Source organism: Oryzias latipes, chromosome 19 (assembly GCF_053564925.1).
Source record: "Oryzias latipes strain Hd-rR chromosome 19, Olatipes_Hd-rR_3.1".
Taxonomy (NCBI): Eukaryota; Metazoa; Chordata; class Actinopteri; order Beloniformes; family Adrianichthyidae; genus Oryzias; species Oryzias latipes.
The window spans coordinates 23,088,166-23,108,952 of NC_136255.1; the positions used below are offsets into that span (position 1 = coordinate 23,088,166).

The 20,787-nt window shown below is 40.1% G+C and overlaps 2 protein-coding genes and 1 long non-coding RNA gene across 3 annotated transcripts; all 3 read left to right on the forward strand.

The window, feature by feature from the left end:
- The first annotated feature begins 1,116 nt into the window (after positions 1 to 1,116).
- On the forward strand, positions 1,117 to 1,764 carry LOC144987964 (uncharacterized). Its single transcript, XR_013651654.1, has 4 exons — positions 1,117 to 1,229; positions 1,331 to 1,385; positions 1,476 to 1,568; positions 1,642 to 1,764. It is a non-coding gene; the product is annotated as an uncharacterized LOC144987964 (long non-coding RNA).
- Positions 1,765 to 5,668: 3,904 nt separating this feature from the next.
- LOC101173981 (gap junction delta-3 protein-like) lies at positions 5,669 to 7,089 on the forward strand. The gene has a single exon (XM_020712319.3). The coding sequence runs from the start codon at positions 5,721 to 5,723 to the stop codon at positions 6,495 to 6,497; it is 777 nt and encodes a 258-aa protein (XP_020567978.1). The 5' UTR covers positions 5,669 to 5,720; the 3' UTR covers positions 6,498 to 7,089.
- A 5,953-nt stretch (positions 7,090 to 13,042) lies between these two features.
- Positions 13,043 to 15,910, forward strand: LOC101173745 (gap junction delta-3 protein). Its single transcript, XM_004080232.5, has one exon. It carries the CDS (start codon positions 13,323 to 13,325, stop codon positions 14,160 to 14,162), a length of 840 nt encoding a protein of 279 aa, XP_004080280.1. The 5' UTR covers positions 13,043 to 13,322; the 3' UTR covers positions 14,163 to 15,910.
- The last annotated feature ends 4,877 nt before the right edge of the window (positions 15,911 to 20,787 follow it).

Genomic DNA, 20,787 nt, shown 5'->3' on the forward strand with positions numbered 1-20,787 from the left:
CTTGGAGGTGAATTTCTAATGAATTCCTGCTACTCTGCAGAAATTATTTCCTAAAAAAATGACAAAGGTTTTTTTGATTTTGACCAAAAAATTCCATAATCCTAATTAGAAGACCGTTGGGAACGCTTTGAAAATAGATCAAAATATGATCAGAGTGGGCAGCTCTTTCAAACCATTAGGAATCTTTATTGAAATCCAGAAGAGAAATAAATTTTAGGTTTAGTTTTCTCTGTTTGTGTTGCGTTCGTTGTGGAGCTGAATGAACAATTGGAGTCACAATCTCGCTGTCAAATAATGGATTAAAGGTTTTTAATGTCCGAATATCAAACCAATCACTGCTCACGCATTGCCAGCCTTTTAGAAAAATTACATTTGAGTTGATCTATAAAGCATTTCCAAGCAGAACTAGTTGACAGGGTCCACTTGGCAGCTAAGTGAAGGTTTGGCTGCTTTCCAAACAAACGTGTTCCTGGTATTAAGATTTATCCACGCCGCTGTTTTTTTGCATCTCAGGGTGGCAGACACGTCGACTACGTGGCTGACCAGATAGTTTGAAGAAAAACAAAGCCGGTGGTCAAACCTTTCCAGGTGATGTCAGATGGTCTGTTTTTTTAATTTTTAATTCAGCTGCAAAGGTCCACAATTCCAGAGGTGAATTTCTAATTAACTCCTGTCACTCTGCTGAAGTAATCTGTTCTAGAACCCGACTAAAAACTGCATAATCCTAACTTTAAAACGACTGGGAACGATTTTAAATGAACAAAAGATTATCAGAGCGAGACTTTAATGAGGATTAAAACTGTGTCTTTTTTTGCTGATTGCAGGTGAAGAACCACATGTGGCTGTTTGTTAACTGCCTGGTGGAGAACCCCACAATCCCGCTTTATCCAATCCCCACTTAGTTTGAAAATTTGAGAAAAACTGAACAACAGGTTCAGAAATGTGTTCCCATTAACTCTCAGTCAGCGTGTTTGTTCAGCATGTAGACTAGTAATTACAACTTCTATCTTGCAAGTTTTGCAATACTGCCATCTAGTGGCAAACATCATAACTCAAACAGCTGATAAAAACTACCTATTTCTTGACTGTAACAAAATCTACAAAATGTGTCTTTTTTTTCCAGGCATCAAACAAGAAAACCCAGCTGTCCTTCTACACCATCCCAGAATTCAATGCTTGGAAAGAGACACAGACTAACCACGAATCCCGGAAAATAAAATACTACAAAGGTTTGTTAAAAACCCCTGTGTGGTAGTAAAACTGACAAGTAAGCCCTCATAATGTTCATGTAGTCTAATGGGTACGAATGTTGGTTCCATTTGCTGGACAGACACCGGATCCCATTCAAGTACTCGGGGCCTGAAGACGATGAAGCTATCTCCCTCGTAAGATGCTGCATTTCTCTCAGAAGTTCTTTTCTTTGTTGGGCCAAAGCCAAGTAGATATTTTATCAACTCCAACTTGTGTGCCTGCAGGCCTTTAGCAAAAAGGAAGTGGAGGAGCGGAAAGAGTGGCTCACAAACTTTATGGTTAACAGGCGTCAGCGCCGGGAGCACAACCTCCCCGAGGTAAACGGAGGATCGGTGAGCTTCACTTCTACCAGTTCTGTTTCAGATCACTTCTAATGACTTCTCTCTACAGGATTACCTCTACGGCCAGTCAACTAAGTCTCTGTCCTACAACGACTTCATCAACAAGGAGCTGGTTTTCTTTTCTCCAACTCTGTTGGAAATGTCCTGGAAAAGGCAAACTTCAACCGTACAGACTCACTCTGATGAAAATGGTGTTTTCAACATGCTCTTGTGGCATTATTCTGATGATGGAGGGCATGTATTAAGAAAATTAGGCTCAAAATTACATTTCTGAAGGTTTTTTTCATTCAAATTTTTGTAAATCAGGAGCAGACGACAAAAATACAGTTTGAAAAAGACTGTATGAGTGACGTGGAAGTACCTGGGCGGGTCACAAGCTCCCTGCTCCTCCCACAACCGATGTGAATTTCCAGTGAACTCCTGCCGCTCTGCAGAAACTATGTCCTAGAAAATGACAGTTTTTATGTTTTTGGCTAAAAATTGCATAAATATAATTAAAAACCAATGGGAAGGCTTTAAAAAAAGATTAAGTATCATCTTAGTGGGACTTTTTACTGTGGATTTATTGCATGAATATGTGTGAAATCAGGTTTCAAACCGAGGTGCTGTTCTGTTGGTTCAAGAGGAATGACAAGTGGGAGGTGAAGGTGAGTGTCTACTTTACAAACTGCTGGTAATGGGATGAAGCAATTTTACTTGGCAGTTTTGTTATTACTGGAATGCTGCAGCTCTTTCTGGGGATCCGACGCCTCTTTCAAAAGCTCCAGCTGCAAGTAAAGCTAAAGAGCCCCGCAGCAAAGAAGGCGGCTCCTTCCGAGAAACCAACTGCTTTGAAGAAGAAGGCTGCACGTGACGGCACCAGGGTTAACTGACAGATCAGAGACTTCCCATTCAGGAGCCTTATTTCTTCAAACATTATTATATTTACAGACCAATGAGCAGAAACAAAAAGCATGTATTTATTTTTTTGTTTTATTTATTTTTAAGTTTTCATATCCAACAGCTGAGCAAACAGATGAGAGCTGATGGTCTCTTGTCTTGGACAAAAGGCTTTTTAACAATCCCACAATCCAGATTGAAGACCAGGGGACACAGGGCCTTTGCTATAAGAGCCCCCAAACTCTGGAACAGTCTCCCAGCAGAGATCATGCTCGCTGAATCCCTACCAGTATTTAAATCTCTTTTGAAAACCTTTATAGGCATGCTTTCAATGATTTTACTGGTTCTGAAATTTAAACTTATGACATTATTGATTTTAGTGATTTCATTCATTTAACCGCTTTAACTGTTCTGTGGGTGTGCTGTGTTTTACTTTGTCATACTGTATGCTGTTTTCAATCTTGCTTTTTTGTCTTTTGTTAATTGTACACCACTTTGAAATCTTGACTTCGAAAAGTGCTATATAAATAAAGTTTATTATTATTTGACAATATATCCCGTCGGTCGTCCATCTCAGTTGCAGGAGGAGGTCCCGTTGGTTTTCCACTGTTTGTCGTTGTTTTGGTCTCAGGTGGTGCTTGACGCCGTTGTTCTGGCACCACTAATTTGGATGCTGCCTGGCCCCTTACAGAAGGGCCCGTTTGGACCTTGGAGCCACCCCATCGTATCTCCTCAATCGTCTCCCTGACTTACTAGATGCCACTGGAATCTGGAGTTTCCTGCAATGGACGGGTGTCAGCTGCCACTGCTGTGTGCCGTTGGGTGTGACCAACGGGCATCAGGACTTTGTAGGGAGTCTGGGAATGCGTACTGGGGCTGCTGGGGTTGTGTGCTCTGACGGGGTCCATCCATTATTTGTGGTGTAACTGGTGTTTTTAAGGTGTCTATGTGTCTCTTTTAGAGTTATTTTAATAACTTTTTTGCAGTAATAAAGATTTGAATGTTCAGTTAGAATGGCAGTCTCTGTGTCCTGTGTCGCAGAGTCCTGCGCTTATCTGTTCTTTTAGTTTTTTGATGGCTGCACTCTGCAGCAAAAGTATTTGGAAAACTATTGGATTCTCCCCACTTAATCCTAAGAACTTAACTACAAAACAAGGAAACACATTTGTTTTCTCATGATTAGATAGTAGATGTCGTCATCACAAGAAAATGGTCAAAATAAAAGTAAGCTGTTCTTGGCTTCCGTGGAGACCAATTTGTCTGTTAAAAAAAGGTTTCTTTTGCTCAGTTTGGTTGTGCCAGATATTCCACATTTATTGTCTCATCTGTAAAGTTTGAGAAAAAAAACAATCAGGGTTTACCTGTTTTTTCTCATCTGTCAAATTCTGACTCATCACGAAACTGTCCAACTATTTATGCATATTTGTCCTTAAAAAGAAAAATTGCTTTTTCAAATTTTTAATGTCCTGATTACAATGTTTCTTCTGGTTTCATTCTTAGGTACTTCTTTTAATGACTTTAAAAACACAGTTGTTAGTTTTTAATTGGATGTGTGACATGTGTTCTCTGTGAAAAAGGAAGTATAATGCTGCCCTGCATGTGGAATTACTTTCGTTTTAAGAAATAGTATAAAAAGGAATCTCAGTGACTTTAGATCAGACATTGTTTGTGCTACTCCGTCCCTGCTTTTTCTCCTGTACGCCTTATCCTGCCGGCGCCATTTCATAAAGCTGGAATCATCCCAGACTGGTTTTCTTGAACATGATAATGAGTTCACTGGACTTAAGTGGCCTCCACAGTCTCCAGATCTCAACCCAATAGAAAACCTTTGGGATGTGGTGAAACGGGAAATTGGCATCGTGGATGTGCAGCCGACAAATCTGCACATCCATGATGCCAATAACTGTGTGATGTCGTCATGTTAACAAGGACCAAACTCTCTGAGGAATGTTTCCAGAACCTTGGTGAGACTTTCCCAGAAAGGGTGAGTAGTGTGACTGTGTAGTTGGAGGACACCCTCTGGACCCCCATCTTTAAAAAAAAGGGCCATCAAAAAATTTTTTTTTTTAAATTAACAAATATATTAACTTCACAAAATAATTTTACTATTTTCTCAACATCTTGACTTTATGGTTTGAATAAGGTTAAATCATCATAAAGCCTTTCTTTTGCTGTTGTTGAGAGTTGTTAGAAAAGCTGCACAGTGTTGGTCAATGCCAAAATGTGGCAGGTGGAGCAGTGCCGCTTTGAATGATTCCACCTGTGCGCACCAGCTGCTCACCAGTATGAAAGTGCTTTCCCTCTGTCAGAGTGAGAGTTGAGCATCAGCCTGCAGCTTCCAGGTTGGACCGGCTGAGCGCTGCCTCAGGCTGCCCAGCGCAGTGACTGCCTGTAGGCTGGGTCCATCCGCAAACGCTGCTCATCACAGAGTTTTATTGCTGAGGGTCATCAAACGCCATGGTGATGAGTGCCCTGATTGCAGCACCAGACATTGGTTTCAATAACCTTTTCTTTATTAATAAAGATTTGAATGTTCAGTTAGAATGCCAGGATCAGTGTCCTATGACGGAGAATCCTGCGCTTATCTGTTTTTTGTTTTTGTTTTTTGGTGGCTCACTCTGCAGCAAAAGTATTTTGAAAAACTATTGGATTCTTCACACCAAATCCTAATAATTTAACTTCATTTAATTTAGTAGATATCGTTATCACAAGAAAACGGTCAACATAATAGTAGGGTAGGCCGTTTTTGGCTTCCGTTGAGACCAGTTTGTTTGTTGAAATAAAGAGTTTCTTTTGCTGAGTTTGGATCTGCCAGATTTTCCACATTCATTGGCTCATCTGTGAAGTTTGAGAAAACAATCAGGGTTTACCTGTTTTTTCTCATCTGTCAAAGTCCGTCTCATCACGAAACTGTCCAACTGTTTATGCAACTTTAAAAATTCGTCCTTACAAAGAAAAATTGATTTTTCAAAGTTCTAATGTCCTGATTACAATGTTTCTTCTGGGTTTGTTCTTCAGGTGCTTCTTTCAATGACTTAAAGCAGAAAGTTTTGTTAATCATAAAACAAAGTTGTTATTTTTTAATTACACTTGTGACATGTGTTCACTGTCAGGAAGGAAGTATGATGCTGCCCTGTGGGGTTAGTTTCGTTTAAGAATATTATAAAAAAGGAATGTCAGTGACTTTAGATCAGACATTGTTTCTGCTCCGGCAGGTAACACACGGTTCTCTCACACAGAGCTGCAGTCATGGGAGAATGGGACTTTGTTGGCAAACACTTTGAAACTCTGGCAAAAGAGTTACCTATGCTTGGTCGTCTCTGGCTTTTTTTCATGCTCGTGTTTCGGATCGTGATCCTCGGGACCGTTGCCGACGACACATTTAGTGACGAGCAAGAAGAATTTACCTGCAACACTCTCCAGCCGGGCTGCAAACAGGTTTGTTTCAACATGGCCTTCCCAATCTCCATGTTCCGGTTCTGGGTGTTTCAGATCATTCTCATCGCTTCTCCGTCCCTGCTTTTCCTGCTGTACGCCACTCATCACTATGAGAAAAGAAAGGACCACGATAAAACATGCAAATTCAGCACTGATAATTTAAAGAAGGAGAGGCGTTTCAAGAATCTCTACAAGGTCAACCTGCTTTTCCGTGTTGCTGTAGAAGTGGGCTTCCTGGTGGGTCAATGGAAGTTATACGGCTTTGACGTGAAAGAGCAATTTGAGTGTGAACGCTTCCCCTGCCCAAAGATTGTGGACTGTTTTACCTCCCGTCCTGCAGAAAAAACAATCTTCCTCCACTTTTACTTCTCCGTGGGAGTCGTATCAATATTTATCAGCATCTTTGAGCTTGGCCACTTCTGCATCAAGAGGCGTAATGAAATTCCAGAACCACATGCCCGGGACTCCTGCAGTTGTTCGAAGCTCATCGATAGTACTCAAGAGGAGCAAGATAATTCTCTGAACAAACAGACAGAGGCAGTAAAAAAGACTGATTCTATCGTGAATCGGTCTTTCTGCGATATTTGAAGCTCTAACAGACTTCTCAATTTTTGATCAAAGTTCAAAGACACGTTAAAATGCATTCTGGAGTCATTTAAATTGGGAGGATTGTGAACACCCCCCCCCCCAAAAAAGGATTCCAATCATCATTGAAAAGTTCATTTCTTGAAAGACATGTTGTGCTATAACTTTGAATCATATTGTGTCTCTTTAATTGTTTTATTTTAAATATAATATTAAATAATATTAAATAATAAATAATATTAATTTGTTCTATTGCTCTGCTGGGATTTATAACAATTTTCATTTGATTTATATATTTTCTTAAATTTCCGTCATTTCAGTACTGTTTTTTGTAAAGCTGTTCTGGATTAAAAATTGATTTAAAAACTAAAATGTTGACTCTTGATTTTAAATGTAGAATGTAAATAGTTTTACTATATTTCATTGGAGAAATTAACATTGCCAGATACTCCAGAATGTCTGTTCTTACAGAGTTTTGTGAAGTTTTCGTTAATTTTTATGATGTTTTGTCTTGTTGATGAGCAAATTTAGCATTTTTTTGGAAACCTTTAAAATAAATAAAGTCCAGATCTTGAGAAAATAGTAATTCATACATTTCTATTTTTTTGGTTGTCTCTTACATTAAAGATGGGGACCCAGATGGTGTCTTCCAACTACAGGGGATTGTACTCCTCATCCTCTCTGGGAAAGTCCATAACAGGGCACCAGAGAGGAGAATTTGGCCGATTGTTAAATGGCGTATACTTATTTAGCGCTTTCTACCTTCTTTCGAAGGCCCAAAGTGCTTTACAGTCACAGTCCCATTCACCCACACGCACACACACACACACACATTCACACACTGATGTGTGAATGCTGCCGAACACTGGCGCCAACCTCCCACCAGTGGCAAGGTGGGGTTCAGTGTCTTGCCCAAGAACACTTTGACACATAGGCATGCAAGGTGGGAATCGAACCTGCAATCTTACGATCATGGGTCGATTGCCCAACCGCTGCACCACGGCCGCCCCATAAATCTCTGATTTGGAAGGAAAATTCTGTTTTTGTCCTAGCTGGGAGAGTCCAAACAGCTGACATGGATATGGTCCCCTTTTTTCCTAATTTGATATAAAATGTCCAGTTTTCTTGAACAATCACCGGCCACAACTGCTTGTTAATGCAAATTTCTAATCAGCCATAGGCTGGACCACAGGCTTTTGTTTATGATGCTCATGGAGCATAAACAAAAAGGAGGAACAACCAGACTGGTTCCAGCTGAAAGAAAGACGACAGGAACTCAAAGAACCGCTGGTTACAACCGAGGTCTGCAGAAGATCAACTCTGAACGCACAACACATCCAACCTTGAAGCAGATGGGCGCAGAAGACCACACCAGGTGTCACTCCTATCAGCTAAGAACAGGAAACTGAGGCTACAGTTCACACAGACTCACCATAACTGGACCGTAGAAGATTGGAAAAATGTCGTCTAGTCTGATGAGTCTCCATTTCTGCTGTGACATTCTGCTGGTAGGGTCGGAATTTGGCGTCAACAACATGAAAACATGGATCCATCCTGTCATGTATCAATGGTTCAGGCTGGTGGTGGTGATATAATGGTGTGGAAAAAGATGCACAGTCTGGTGCCTCCACAGTCACCAGATCTCAACCCAATAGAGAACCTTTGGGATGTGGTGGAACGGGAAATTGGCATCATGGATGTGCAACCAACAAATCTGCAGCTACCGTGAGATGTCGTCATGTCAATATGGACCAAGATCCGAGGAATGTTTCAAGTACTTTGGTGAGTCTTTCCCAGAAAGGGTGAGTAGTGTGACTGTGTAGTTGGAGGACACCCTCTGGTTAGAATAGCTTTACAAAAATAGTATCAAATTAACACAAATGTAAAACATAACTTTTGAAGCAAATGAAAAATGTAATAAATCCCAGCAGAACGATAAAACAAAAACCACAAAATGTTTCACAGTTATAGCACAACAGAAATCCAGAAATCAACAATCAATTATGATTTGAATCACATTCCTCCCATTTTTAGTTTACTCTAGTATTCATAGTAATCCCATTATTGTCATGGTGCCTCTAGCAGCCTTCGCTCACCCTCCCCTCTCTGCTCTGCTCTGCTTATTGGAACCAGCTCTGGATACTCACCTTATCATGCTCCAGCCTTCATAAGGATATCCAGCCCCAGCATTCATTGCCAGTTCGTTACTCTTAATCGGTGCTTATGTCTGGTTGCCAAGTTATCCCTCGTATTTAAGTTTACCTTTGTACTTACCTCGCCTTGTCGCTCCATTCTCAGGTTTTGTCATCATGAGTGTCCACCTGGTTCAATTTCTCAACGAGCTGCTCAATCCATCCTGTTCCAGTCACACCACGCTACACTCCAGCCTTCCATTCAAGCCAAGACTCCAGCCCAGAAACCTTTCGCCACGCTTTGGATCCAACTCCTACGTCATTCAGTATCGGCAAGACTACTGACTTCACCTTAACATCCTACGAACCTTTACCACGTCTCTGGAAAAGAAAAAAATCTGTTAAGCTACTATTTAGCCTGAGTGTTCTTCCGGGTTCCAGCGTTTGGGTCTGCCATGCCATACAAATCCTGACAATTATACTTCCAATACTTAAATGGTAACAAAATCTCAAATGTTACACATTTCTTTCTAAGTACAATATAAATTAATACACAAATATGACACTTTTATTCCTAAATATTAACAATAGATTTCCACAATCTCACAAATGTACTTCAACGTGTCTTTGACCTTGAAAGCTTGAGGAGGGTGGTAGATCTTTGGACTTTTTTTTCTAGATTCCTGATTCCTTCTTTTTTTTCATTCATATTTTCTTCCTCTTCGGTTTTTTTTTTTTTTTTTTTCAGGAGGTTCTCACAAGTGCAGGAGTCCACAAAACCACTTGATGGAGCAGTAGCAAAGCTCCAAGAAGCTAATAAAAAAGCCGATAAGACCCCACAGAAAAGTAGAATTGGAGGAAGATTGTTTTATTTTCTGCGGGACTGGAGGTGAAACAGTCCGCAATCTTTGGGCAGGGGAAGCGTTTACAAAGTGGGCTTTCACCTCAAAGCCGTATAACTTCCACTGACCCACCACGAAGTCAAGAATAGACGAGTGACTTGGCAGAGTTTCAAAGAGTACCAATGAAGTCAAGTTCTCCCACAACTGCAGCTCTGTGTGCGAGAACCGTGTGTTACCTGTCAGAGCACAGACGACGTCTGATCTAAAGTTACTAAGATTTTTTTTTATAGGAAACTAAGCCCACAGAACAGCATAGTACATCCTTCCTGACAGAGAAGACATGTCCCCACTGCAATTTAAAAAAAACCCCACTGTGTTTTCTAACCTCTTAAGACACGAGCTGATATTTGAGCTGACACTCTTAACATGTAGTCACAGGCCTCAATTATATAAGCAGAATTAACTGCTGTGGTAATATTCCTAGAATGTGTCGTCCACGCACGTGGATGCCAACTATTGAGGAGTTAATAAACTAAACTTTCTGCTTTAAGTTGTGGGGAGAAACCTCTGTGGAAATGTTGTTTAAAGGTGCATTACAGTTTTTCTCAGTCGCTTTAGTACAGTTCTCAGATCAGAATGAAATTCCCAAAACTATTTGTTCAATCTTCACATCATGGTGTCACTTGTGCACATCATATAAGCAGTTTCTCACTTCTTTGAACAAGTTGCAATTGCTTTGGTACATCCATACAAATGATTATGTACAATTCTCTGCTCTTTGCTACATTATCAATTGTTTATGTCATGTTGATCAAAATGTTCACTGTGCAATAGTCTTACTCCACAAAAATTACAGACAAAACCTAAAAGAATTAAAGAAAAAGAAGGAACGATAAAGGATTACAATAGGAATCAATGGTAAATGTTTATCAATTTTAAATTCTGGTTGCTACTAAATAGAGAAGCAGTTCCCAGGGATTCACATGCTTTTTTCTTTTTTGTTACAAATCCTGTTTAGATAAAATAGCAACAAAAAGTGTTAAACAAATCGAAACCAGGTCAAGTCGCATGATATGTTGGACATTATCAGGGTCATAAAGATAGGGACGTGGGCTTATCAGCTCTTTACCAATCTTTACAGCTAAATCTAAAAATCAGTTACATGAAACAGTGACTTCAGTTTTAAATAAGACTCAGCGGCTTGGAGGGCGACTCCTTCCGAGAAATCAGTTCATTCAAAGAAGACGGCAGCAGAGAAAGGCACGTTTATATGACACGCCCACATCTGACGCTTCCAAAGGAACTGATTTGCATTTAACTGCTAAACAATATTTTTAAAGACATAGTTTTTTTCTTTTTTTTTACATTTAGTAGGAAATCTCTCATCAAGCTGAAATATCTAGGTAGAAAAGCTCCTTCTTTTGAATTCAGTGATTTTCAAAATAAAGGCAAAGTTGGAAAACTGAATCTGAATAAAACTTGACCCTTAAATTCCGTTTGAGGGAAAAGCAAAGGCTTCCACCAAATTCATCAGCACACCTTTTCTTCGTGAGCCATGGGCTCTCAGAAAGAGAATGACAGCACCATCATGGATCTGCAAGAATAAAGTCTTTTTGTAAACATCCCCAGAATAAACAACAAATAAATGGTAATGGTGTATTATGTACAGAACCTTTCAAATATTGTTGAAAGGTGCATTTATTTCCATAAATCCATTTAATAGAGTAAGCTTTCAAAGATTCTGGGCCCGCTGTTTAATTGATTTTAAGCATTTATTTTTTATTTTTACATAAATTGGGCTCATAAAGTATGTCAGAATATATCAAAATATCAGAATACTTAGGAGAATTCTGCCAAACGTTTGCAGAACACAAATGTTTTAATTTAAGTTTCACCAACTGATCAGCTACTAAACTCAAAGCACCTGCACAGGTTCCCCACGTTTTTAAATTGGTTCAGTTTGGTTCAATGTGGGGAAAACGTCCGACTTGACAATTGGCCAGAAGACCATCATTGATCCCCTCCATATGATGGGTAAGCCCCACAAATTCCTAGCTATAGGGAGGCTGGCAATTCACAGAGTACTGTGTCCAAACAGATCAACTGAAAGTCCAATGGAAGGGCAAAATGTGGCAGGAGACGTTGCGCCAGCAAAAGAGCCGATCATGGACTTTGGCGGATTATTAAGCAATTCAAGAACTTGGCATTCATCTAGAAAGAGAGGAATGAGGTGGAGGAACAGCTTCAAAAACCACCACATTCAACTGTCGGGTCAAGTCACTTGTGAGTCTGGACCAACGGAAAAGTCTCAACTGGACTGTTGGCCAGAGGTCAAGGGTCCTGTTTTCTGATGGAAGCAGCGTTTGTCTTTCATTTGGGAATCAGGGTCCAAGGGTTTGGAGGAAGACTGAGGAGCGGAACCCAAACTGCTTGATTTAGGCTGCAATGTCCAGCACTGGTGTTGGAAAATTCTGCTTTCTTCAATCTAGAATCACTGCAACAGTCAACCAGAATGTTCTTCATGATTCCTTCTGCTGAGGATCTGGATGGAGATGCAGATTTCCTCTTCCAGCGGAACCTGGACCCTGCCCAGACTTTTGACTTTTAAAGATGGACCTATCATTATGAAAACACTTTACATTGATTGATGTGATCATAACCATGGTCTTTGTCTTTATCTAAAAACTGAGAAGTAAATGGAGATTTCTCCAATGGATTGTTTTCTGAACTCCTGTTTTTATGGTTTAATGAGCTGGAACCCCAATTTATGTAAACCGTGGACCTTGAATCTATCATCAATGGAAGTTTCATTTGAATCACATGTTGTTTTTACAATGTTTTATTTCCTTTATGGCCAAATCTACAGCTTTAGAGTCAAAATTAAGCCTAACAGTTTAGTCAAACTCCTCCTTTGATTCCTTAGTTGTTATTTTCAGATCACACAAAAGGAACATTAAAGACATCAGTGGGTTGTTCAAAAGTTGCTTATGCAAAAGCCAGCACGTGTGCCTCAAATCCATAAGATGATTTGTGACTGACAAGTACTGTAAACTGCCTGAACATGTTAGAAGGTTTTGCTTCTGGATAAGAGATAAGACATAGCAAGTCATAACTGACAAAGCAGAGCTGCTACCTATTTTAACAAAATATGTCGAAGGAATTTACTCAAACACCAAGCGTTACTTCACACAGTTTGTTAAGCTCTTTCTGGCATTTATTCAGCTCCACGTTGGCACATGATTACAGGCTGTGTTGCTTGATTTCACTCAAGTCACAGATTATTGCTCCAGAAACAACTCAGAGAAACTTTCTGTCATCCCTGAAGCTCCTGAAAGCCTTCAGAGGTTTGCTTTTGCTTTCTTGTCTGTATGTGCATTCCCTGGAGGAAATTCCACAAGTTGTTGTGAATCGTTCTCAATTTAGAATATGACACTTGAGGGGAAAGTTTAGAATTAATGAACCAACATCTCCACTTTTTAAATGGTCATTTGGTTTGATTTCCGATTGATAAGAACCTCCTATAGGCTGAAACGTCTGTCTTCACGCCTCTCTGAAGAAGACTAAGGTCAGGCTGAACCAGTTTTCCTGCAGTCTGCATAGTTAGCAGCTCGTAGGCAGACACTCCACAGAACTCCTTCTGGACTGATTTTCCACATGGTCTTCCTTGTTTCCATTTTTTATCATTTTTATTGCGGTTGTTCATCGTTATTGTTTTGTTTTTGACTATAGGTGTGACAGAGTGAACTCTTGACCTGCAGGAGGTTCATAAAGGAGCACTTTTAGTTTCTTCTTCAGTCATTCTGAGGAGTACAGGTTCTGATTGTCTCTGAGTTGTGCCGGACAGAGCTGCAGTCATGGGAGAATGGGGATTTCTCGGCTCGCTTTTTGACACTCTGTCAAGCCACTCGCCTATGCTGGGTCGGTTCTGGCTTTTTCTCATGCTCGTTTTCCGGATCCTGATCCTCGGGACCGTTGCCACTGACATGTTTGAAGATGAACAAGAGGAATTTATCTGCAACACCGCCCAGCCGGGCTGCAAGCAGGTGTGCTACGACATGGCCTTCCCAATCTCCCAGTACCGGTTCTGGGTGTTTCATATCGTTCTCATCGCTACTCCATCCCTGCTTTTTCTCCTGTATGCCACTCATCATCACAACAAAAGAGCCAACCACTCTGACTCTTGCCTACGCAGCAGTAAGAACTTCAGAGAGGAGAAGCGTTTCAAGAGGTTCTACATTATTAACCTGCTTTTCCGTATCGGTGCAGAAGTGGGTTTCATTGTGGGTCAGTGGAAGCTATACGGCTTTGAGGTGAAAGCCCACTTTGAATGTGAGCGCTTCCCCTGCCCAAAGATTGTGGACTGTTTCACCTCCCGTCCCGCAGAGAAAACAATCTTCCTCCACTTCTACTTCTTTGTTGGGGTCTTATCAGCATTCATCAGCTTCTTGGAGCTCTGCTACTGCACCGTCAAGTGGTTTTGTTATACTCAGAGGAAGTCCGCTTCCCTGGACTCCTGCACTTGTGAGAAGATCCTTAATTGTAGCCAAGAGGACCACGAGGAGGAGAAAGACACAAAAAAGACTTTTGTGAGAGCCAAGAGGGGATCAGTGAGAGGCAGTAACAACAGCATCAGAAACAGTGTCCGAAAGCAGAAGAACGGCAAACAGGAAAGCAACAAACCCCACATCGTTTGACAATCGGACCAAAGGAAAGATACATTTTTAAAAGATGTATTTATAAAGAATGGAGGAGTGAGAAATCCATCCTTTTTATTATTCTGCTGTGCAAGTCCTGTCATTTTTTTCTACTTTTTTAAGAATTAAAAGCAGGGGTGACTAGAGAAACATTCAGAAAGACCTTTACTTCATGAAAAAATGTCCTTTTCTCAGAAGAATTCTCATCAAGAGAGTTTTTCAATAGCAAAATAATATATAAAATTCCTCAGAATGACTAGAATTTGTTTCATGAAATAAGAATCCTTGATAAGACCATTTTTCTTATCCTATTGACAGATTTCTTTTTAGGAAATAACTTAACTGCATGATAAAATCCTCTGCAAAAATGTTTGATGCAATGTAATCTGAACTCTGGTTAAAACCAGAAACTTAACCAACAACATTTCTAGTTACTAAACGACTGATGAAAACCAATCAAAATCCTCCTTTGATGCAAAGCAGTCAAATCCTGTGAGAAGTGCCTGTAAACGTGTCAGAAACATGTTTTTTTTTAAAAATAGATTACTTTAATAATCCCAAAGCACAATTGTAATTATTGTCTTGAACTTTTTACAATAGACAAGGAGAGCCTTGAGCTGGAAACTTGCTTTAACTTTTATTTGCATGAAGCAGTTTTGTTTTTGCTGGTTATTTTCTTTTGAACCAGTATTACTAGTTTCTTAATTTAACTAACAAAGGACTGAACTCAGTCTGACAATTACAGGAATTTGTTTGGGACAGTCGTGACATTTAGTTTTTCCATGTGGGGATCTTTTGTAGCAGGGGTTGCCCTTTTTGGGGCTCCAGCATTACAGTCTAGGTTGGGGGACCCTGTTGGTGTCCCCAACCTCTCTTTTAGAATTACACTCATGTTTTTGTTTGCATTGTGTGTGGGAGATCATAAAGTGTTTGTGTCAATGGAGGGGAGGAGGGGGACAAAGGTGTAGGATGGTTTTAATTACATTTTTTTAACTATTTAAATATAGCTTGATTAGTTGAACTGACAAAAACTAAGCCTTTAGGGAAAAAAAAGAAACTTTAAGGATTCAGTTTTTAGATATTTTTATGTCGAATTATTTTTTTAAGCAATTGTAATGAAAACAAAGTCACATCTCAATTTGCATTTGCTTCTTTTAACATTTTTTTGAAAATAAATTCTTTGAAAACATGATTTCCTGTCACTTCTAAAAGTGGAAAAAATGACATGAATATATATGTGAAATGATGACTTGTTGACATCAGTATTTCTGGGAATGTTCCCAGATGTGGCCAAACTTACTGGAAAGCTGAGGCATTTCAAGCCAACAGGAGCTTGTTTGAATCTGTCTTAACCAGCCCTGTTGCATAATGAACAAAAATCCTTTAACTGAGGTCTGCACAAATATTTTTTGATTATTTATCCATTTTTCAGGATGTTTGTTTGTTTGTTAACGCTTCGGGTTTTTAGAAATCCAGTTAAAAAACCCAGAAAAATGTCTTTTTTATTTATTTAAAGTCAAGATGGATTTTTTTTAAATATAATTCCCAAAGGTCTTTTGGATTTTTGTCATCATGAGGGTATTAGGATTCTTTTTTATCAGTTATCTCTTCATCAACACTGAAAAGAATTGACCATGGGGCACTTTGGTTTTGTATGAACTTTCAAATCTATGTTTTGCTTTTTTTTAAACAGTTGTGATGTATGTATACACAAAGCAATTTTGGTGCAAATAAAAAGTTTTTTTTTTTTTACTTTTTATGTCACTTTTTATGTTTAAAATCAGGTTCACCCTGTGGAAGATAATCAGGAAAAAAAAGGTAAAACAGGATGTTTTTGAGAACAAAAAGTCTGACATCAATGTGAAAATTGTATTTTGATTAGAATTTTTGGGAAAAAGTCACAATTCAAAGGTTACAGTCAAAATTCTGACAATGTACATTTTGATGACAATTTTTTTTAATGTTTTAGTATTTGAATGACAAATATGTCGCTTCAATTCACAAAAAAAAAGTTCCAAAAATTTCTAGAATGGATATATGAATGATTCTCGATGTAGCACTTTTTAAAGTGTGTCAGGGCGCCAAAGTGCTTTACAATTAAAAGAGAATCCAACTTTTTTTTTTTAATTGAGCAATTTCAGGAAGAAATAAAAGCATGAAATCAGTTAGAAATAATAAATAGAAGGCGTAATTTTAGAAAAGAAACATTGAAAAGTGAAATTTGGAATTTCAAGAAGTAAAAAAGAAAGGGGTGTGCAACATGAAGTGACGTTTATAAAAAAAAAAGAAAAATTGTGAAAGAAACTTTGAATTTTTGGTTCTAAAAAATGCCATTTCTGTCGTAAACACGGCCTGGGAAAGCTTTGTTGTAATGTTAAATAGACGACATGCCCTAGTGTGAAAATACTGACATACTGACTAAAATCATTGGAAAAAGCAGTAAAAGAAATTTAAAATGTGACATTTCCATTGAAATGTGGATTTGTTTTGTGGAGTGTACTTCCTCTTTTCAACAGCAGGTGGCAGCAGCGCGACAGAAAGGCCGCTTTGGTTATTTTAAACCCTTCATTTTCAGTGAGATGACTTCATTTGCTGCCACATTGTTCACAGTCACATCCTTACGGCACTCATCACCTTCTTTTGTAGATAAATGTTAGTCAGCAGCACATCCCACCGCTCAGCCTCAGAATAAACGAAGCCACATTTAGCTGCTCCACCTGCTCCACCCTGGTGCCTTTCATTCTGACCCCAAATTTCCAGCCTTTTCTGCAGTGTTTGCATTCAGATGAAGAACCTCAGAGGACTTCAGAGGACAGTCACAGATCCGAGTGGATGATCTGAACACACAGTCATCTAAATGCTCTCCAAAGGAGCTTATTTTTAACTCCTGGAAGCAGAAGCACACTCATGCTCACACTCACAACCCTCCTGTGGTTCCCTGAACGCATCATATATGCAGATTGCAAAGCAGGGCGAACTCTTTGATGTGCACAGAACAGAATTCTAGATGTGTTTTATATAACCACTCCAGAGGAAAGGAAGGAAGAGTCAAAGAGGATTACTGTCAAAACTTCCCCGCTTTCCTTTTGTCTGCCCGCGTTTCTACCTCTTCACGGCTGCCTTGTCAAACTGGAAGCCTGCCTGTTTCTCCCTCCTCTCTGATACTCCTTTTCTCCCCCTCTTTCCTTTGCTTCGGCTCCCCTGAATCCGGCGAGGCCTTGCTTTGCCGTCTGCAGGAAAATGTAGGTCATCTGTTTTTCTGCAGCTCCCTTCACTTCAACAGGAGGAAGGAGACAGGAGCGATAACATCTTTCTCTGCATTTGTTTCTCCTTCACCCTCCCTCCCCCACCTCCCTTGTTTGGATGAGACACTTCAGGGGCTCCCAAAGCTTTACCTGTGTCCCCTGTGAGATGTTTTTTTTTTTTGGGGGGGGGGGGGCGTTCTGTGCATGCCTCGATGAGTGACAGCTCTCTGAGCATCATGAGTCCTGCTCGTTCGTACTCATTCATGTCTTTACTAAAAAGGGAAAACAGGAAAACTCTATTGTTAGAGGATTAAAAAAAATTGCCTGCCGCTCTCTCTAAACTGGCATTTTATGTACAATATTGTGGATTCATGCCTCGTAAAGATCCATTCGATCTATTTTTACAGCATTCACAGCCACTATGTACGTTTTGCACGTTTTCCTCATGAAATTTTGCTCTTTTGTGACATGCATGGCATACGTAAGTCATACGTGTTTCTTGGGTTCGTCATTCGTCGGCGTGCGCAGATGTCCGTCGAGGGTTTCAGCCGATGGGTTTTTGCATGAATTTGGTTTCGAGCTGTTCAAAATATTTTGGTCGTTTGAGAATTATGCAGCTTATGTGTGTTCCACGCAGTTGATGCACAATCATTACCTACATTTTCTGCAATTGTGCATGATTTTTTTCTCACATGCACCACCAGTGTTTAAGTTTTATATTGCATTTATGACGCACATTTCAGGTGAAATTTTTGTAATTGATAAATAAATCCCTAATGCATAGCAGCAGTGCAATAATCGCACACGGTTCATGATCTACATTGATTTACGTGGTTTTTTGCGTGGTTAATTCGTACTTCTTCCGTGGTTCTGACGTGGTTCATTTGTGATACATCTGGGAAAATTTCACATAAAGACCACAACTTTTCTCACTTTTTCCTCATATTTATTCACATATGACCAATATGTGCTAAATGTACGTAGTGGCCGTGCGACACAGCCTTTTAATATGATTATGCTGTTTTTAGTCAAAAACCTGTAGTCTTCCAGCACATAGTTTCTGCAGAGCGCTCTAGCTCCTGCTAGCTTACAGCCCCCAACACCCCCAAATTAACATTGACAATAAAACAATGATGGCGAGAAGAATAATAATTTTCATTTGAATAAAATCTACCAATGAAGATGAGAAAAATTGTGTGAAATTTAAGATTTCTTCTTTAAGATATTGTCTAAGAAATGTAATTTCATGTTTATCAATAAAGGCATGCAAATAGTGATTATGATTCAGAAGATGGAATTTGCATCTGAAACAAAATGATACAAAAAAAAACATTTAGAGGTTTTAATTTTTGTGTTTATTTCAGATGTTGTGACTGCAGAACATCCCCACCTCTGCAGCTTCATACGTTTCGGGTCATTGTTCATCTGTGCTGTGAAGTGACATTCATTCAACTCACATCATTTAGCTGAATCAGGCTTTTGTCTTCAGTTGCAGCTTTAACAAACACTAATGACCCAGTTCCGCTGGAAGCCGTCCATGCACACGTCACTCCCCCACCCCCACACCCACCCGCCCGCCCATGCAGATGATGGTTTGGCTTGTTTTGGTCCTCCTGGTCAGATTTCTTTCATTTAAACCACAGAAAGTTCCTGTTTCACCTCTCCCTGGATCTAAAAAAAAAACAGGTTTTTAATCTGGGAAGCTCTGCTAAGATGCAAATGGAATTAAGTCCAGGAAACCCTGTTATGTAACTGTAACTGCAGGACCTTTTTTGACCCGGCGTGGATCACACAGCCGTGTGACCTCTGCCTCGTCACGCGGCCGGTCACCATGCTGATGGCTCACATCTCCTCTTCTCGGCCAGAACAGCTGCGTTTAAGGCGTCACGCAAGCGTTCGGGTCAGTGCTCATCACACCTCCTCCTCCTCCTCATCCATCCATCTGCACCCTCCTCCCCCCTCCTTCCCTTGTTTCCCTCTGTCACGTGGTGCACAGAAATGTCCTCTGTTGTCCCCTCATTTCTTCCTCCACGTGGCGTCCGCTCCACTTCCTGTTTTTTCACCTTAGGGGGGGGATTTAAGGCGTCACTCGAGTGCTGCACTGTCATCCAAATTCACTCCCTCCCCCTCCCCCCTTGCTCCCAATTTCTGCATGGAAATATTGTGCAAAAGCCTTTGGGCTCAGGGCCTGGAGCCATGCTGCACATGGTGGCTGGGGGAGTGGATGTCCCCCCCACCCATGACACAATGGCTTTGCAGGATGAAGATGATGCTCGTTGGCTGCTCTCCTCTCTCCAGTGCAATGTCTTTGACGGCGGTTAAGACAGTTGTTTGGGTTCATTTCCTCCATCAAAGGAGGAAATGTCTTCCTTACTCAGATTGTTTACCAAGAAGCAATATCACCACAATTTTATCTTGGAAACTTATAAATTTCATTTTGAAAATCATAAATACTTTACATTTACAATATATACAAACTTTCATGGACTTGCACCTGCTCCATTAAGGGATTAAATTGCGTTATAATCGACACCCAGTAGGTGTGTAGCCAGATGTGTGCTACAGGCGTACCGAATTTGGATCTGTTCAGGGCTGCAACATCTGGAACAGTGAACCGCTTACCTTAAAAGAGTGTCCAGCTTTTCATACATGTAAAAATTATTTTAAAATTTAGCTACAAACCAAACAACACGCTTGAAGAGGCCGTGTCCCTATACGTTGGATGAACCTACATTTATAAATAGTAAATAGTGTTCAATAGATGGCTTCATTGTTATGGATAATTTATCAATTTTCTTGATAAAATATGTAGATTACCCTGTTTAACTTTCAAACTCCTACTACTTTTTGTGTTTTTTATCATTTTTCCGTCAATCTTTTTGTTTTTTTGCTGTTGACAAACCTCCACCTTGCTCAGCTTTGCAGATATAAAACTAACGTTCATTAATGTGCATTTCCATGTTCAAATAAACATGAAATTAACAAATAAATATTCTCATCCATGTGACTGCAAGATTTTCCAGCAAAAAATGTAAAATAAAACAGTATCGGGGAAGATGATGAGCAATGAAGCGTGGAGACAAAATTAGGTGCACTCTCCTCGGTTTCTGTTGTTTTGGATGTCCTTGTGGTCCTCATGGGAGATGATTGTGTTTGTGTGCGCTGGAGTGGAGATGGTGTTGCGTCCTTGTGACTCGGAACCTGTGTGTGCGTTATTTTTTTTTTCTTTTTTGGTGCGTGCAAGGCTCAGCTGTCCACTGTGGTGTGCTCAGCAGTCGTGCTCGGCTGCACACTAACTCGATGTGACAGGGCAGAAATACCAGTACCGACCGCGCTCTTGCCCACCCACCGTCAAACATCTCCACCCGCCACATCCACAC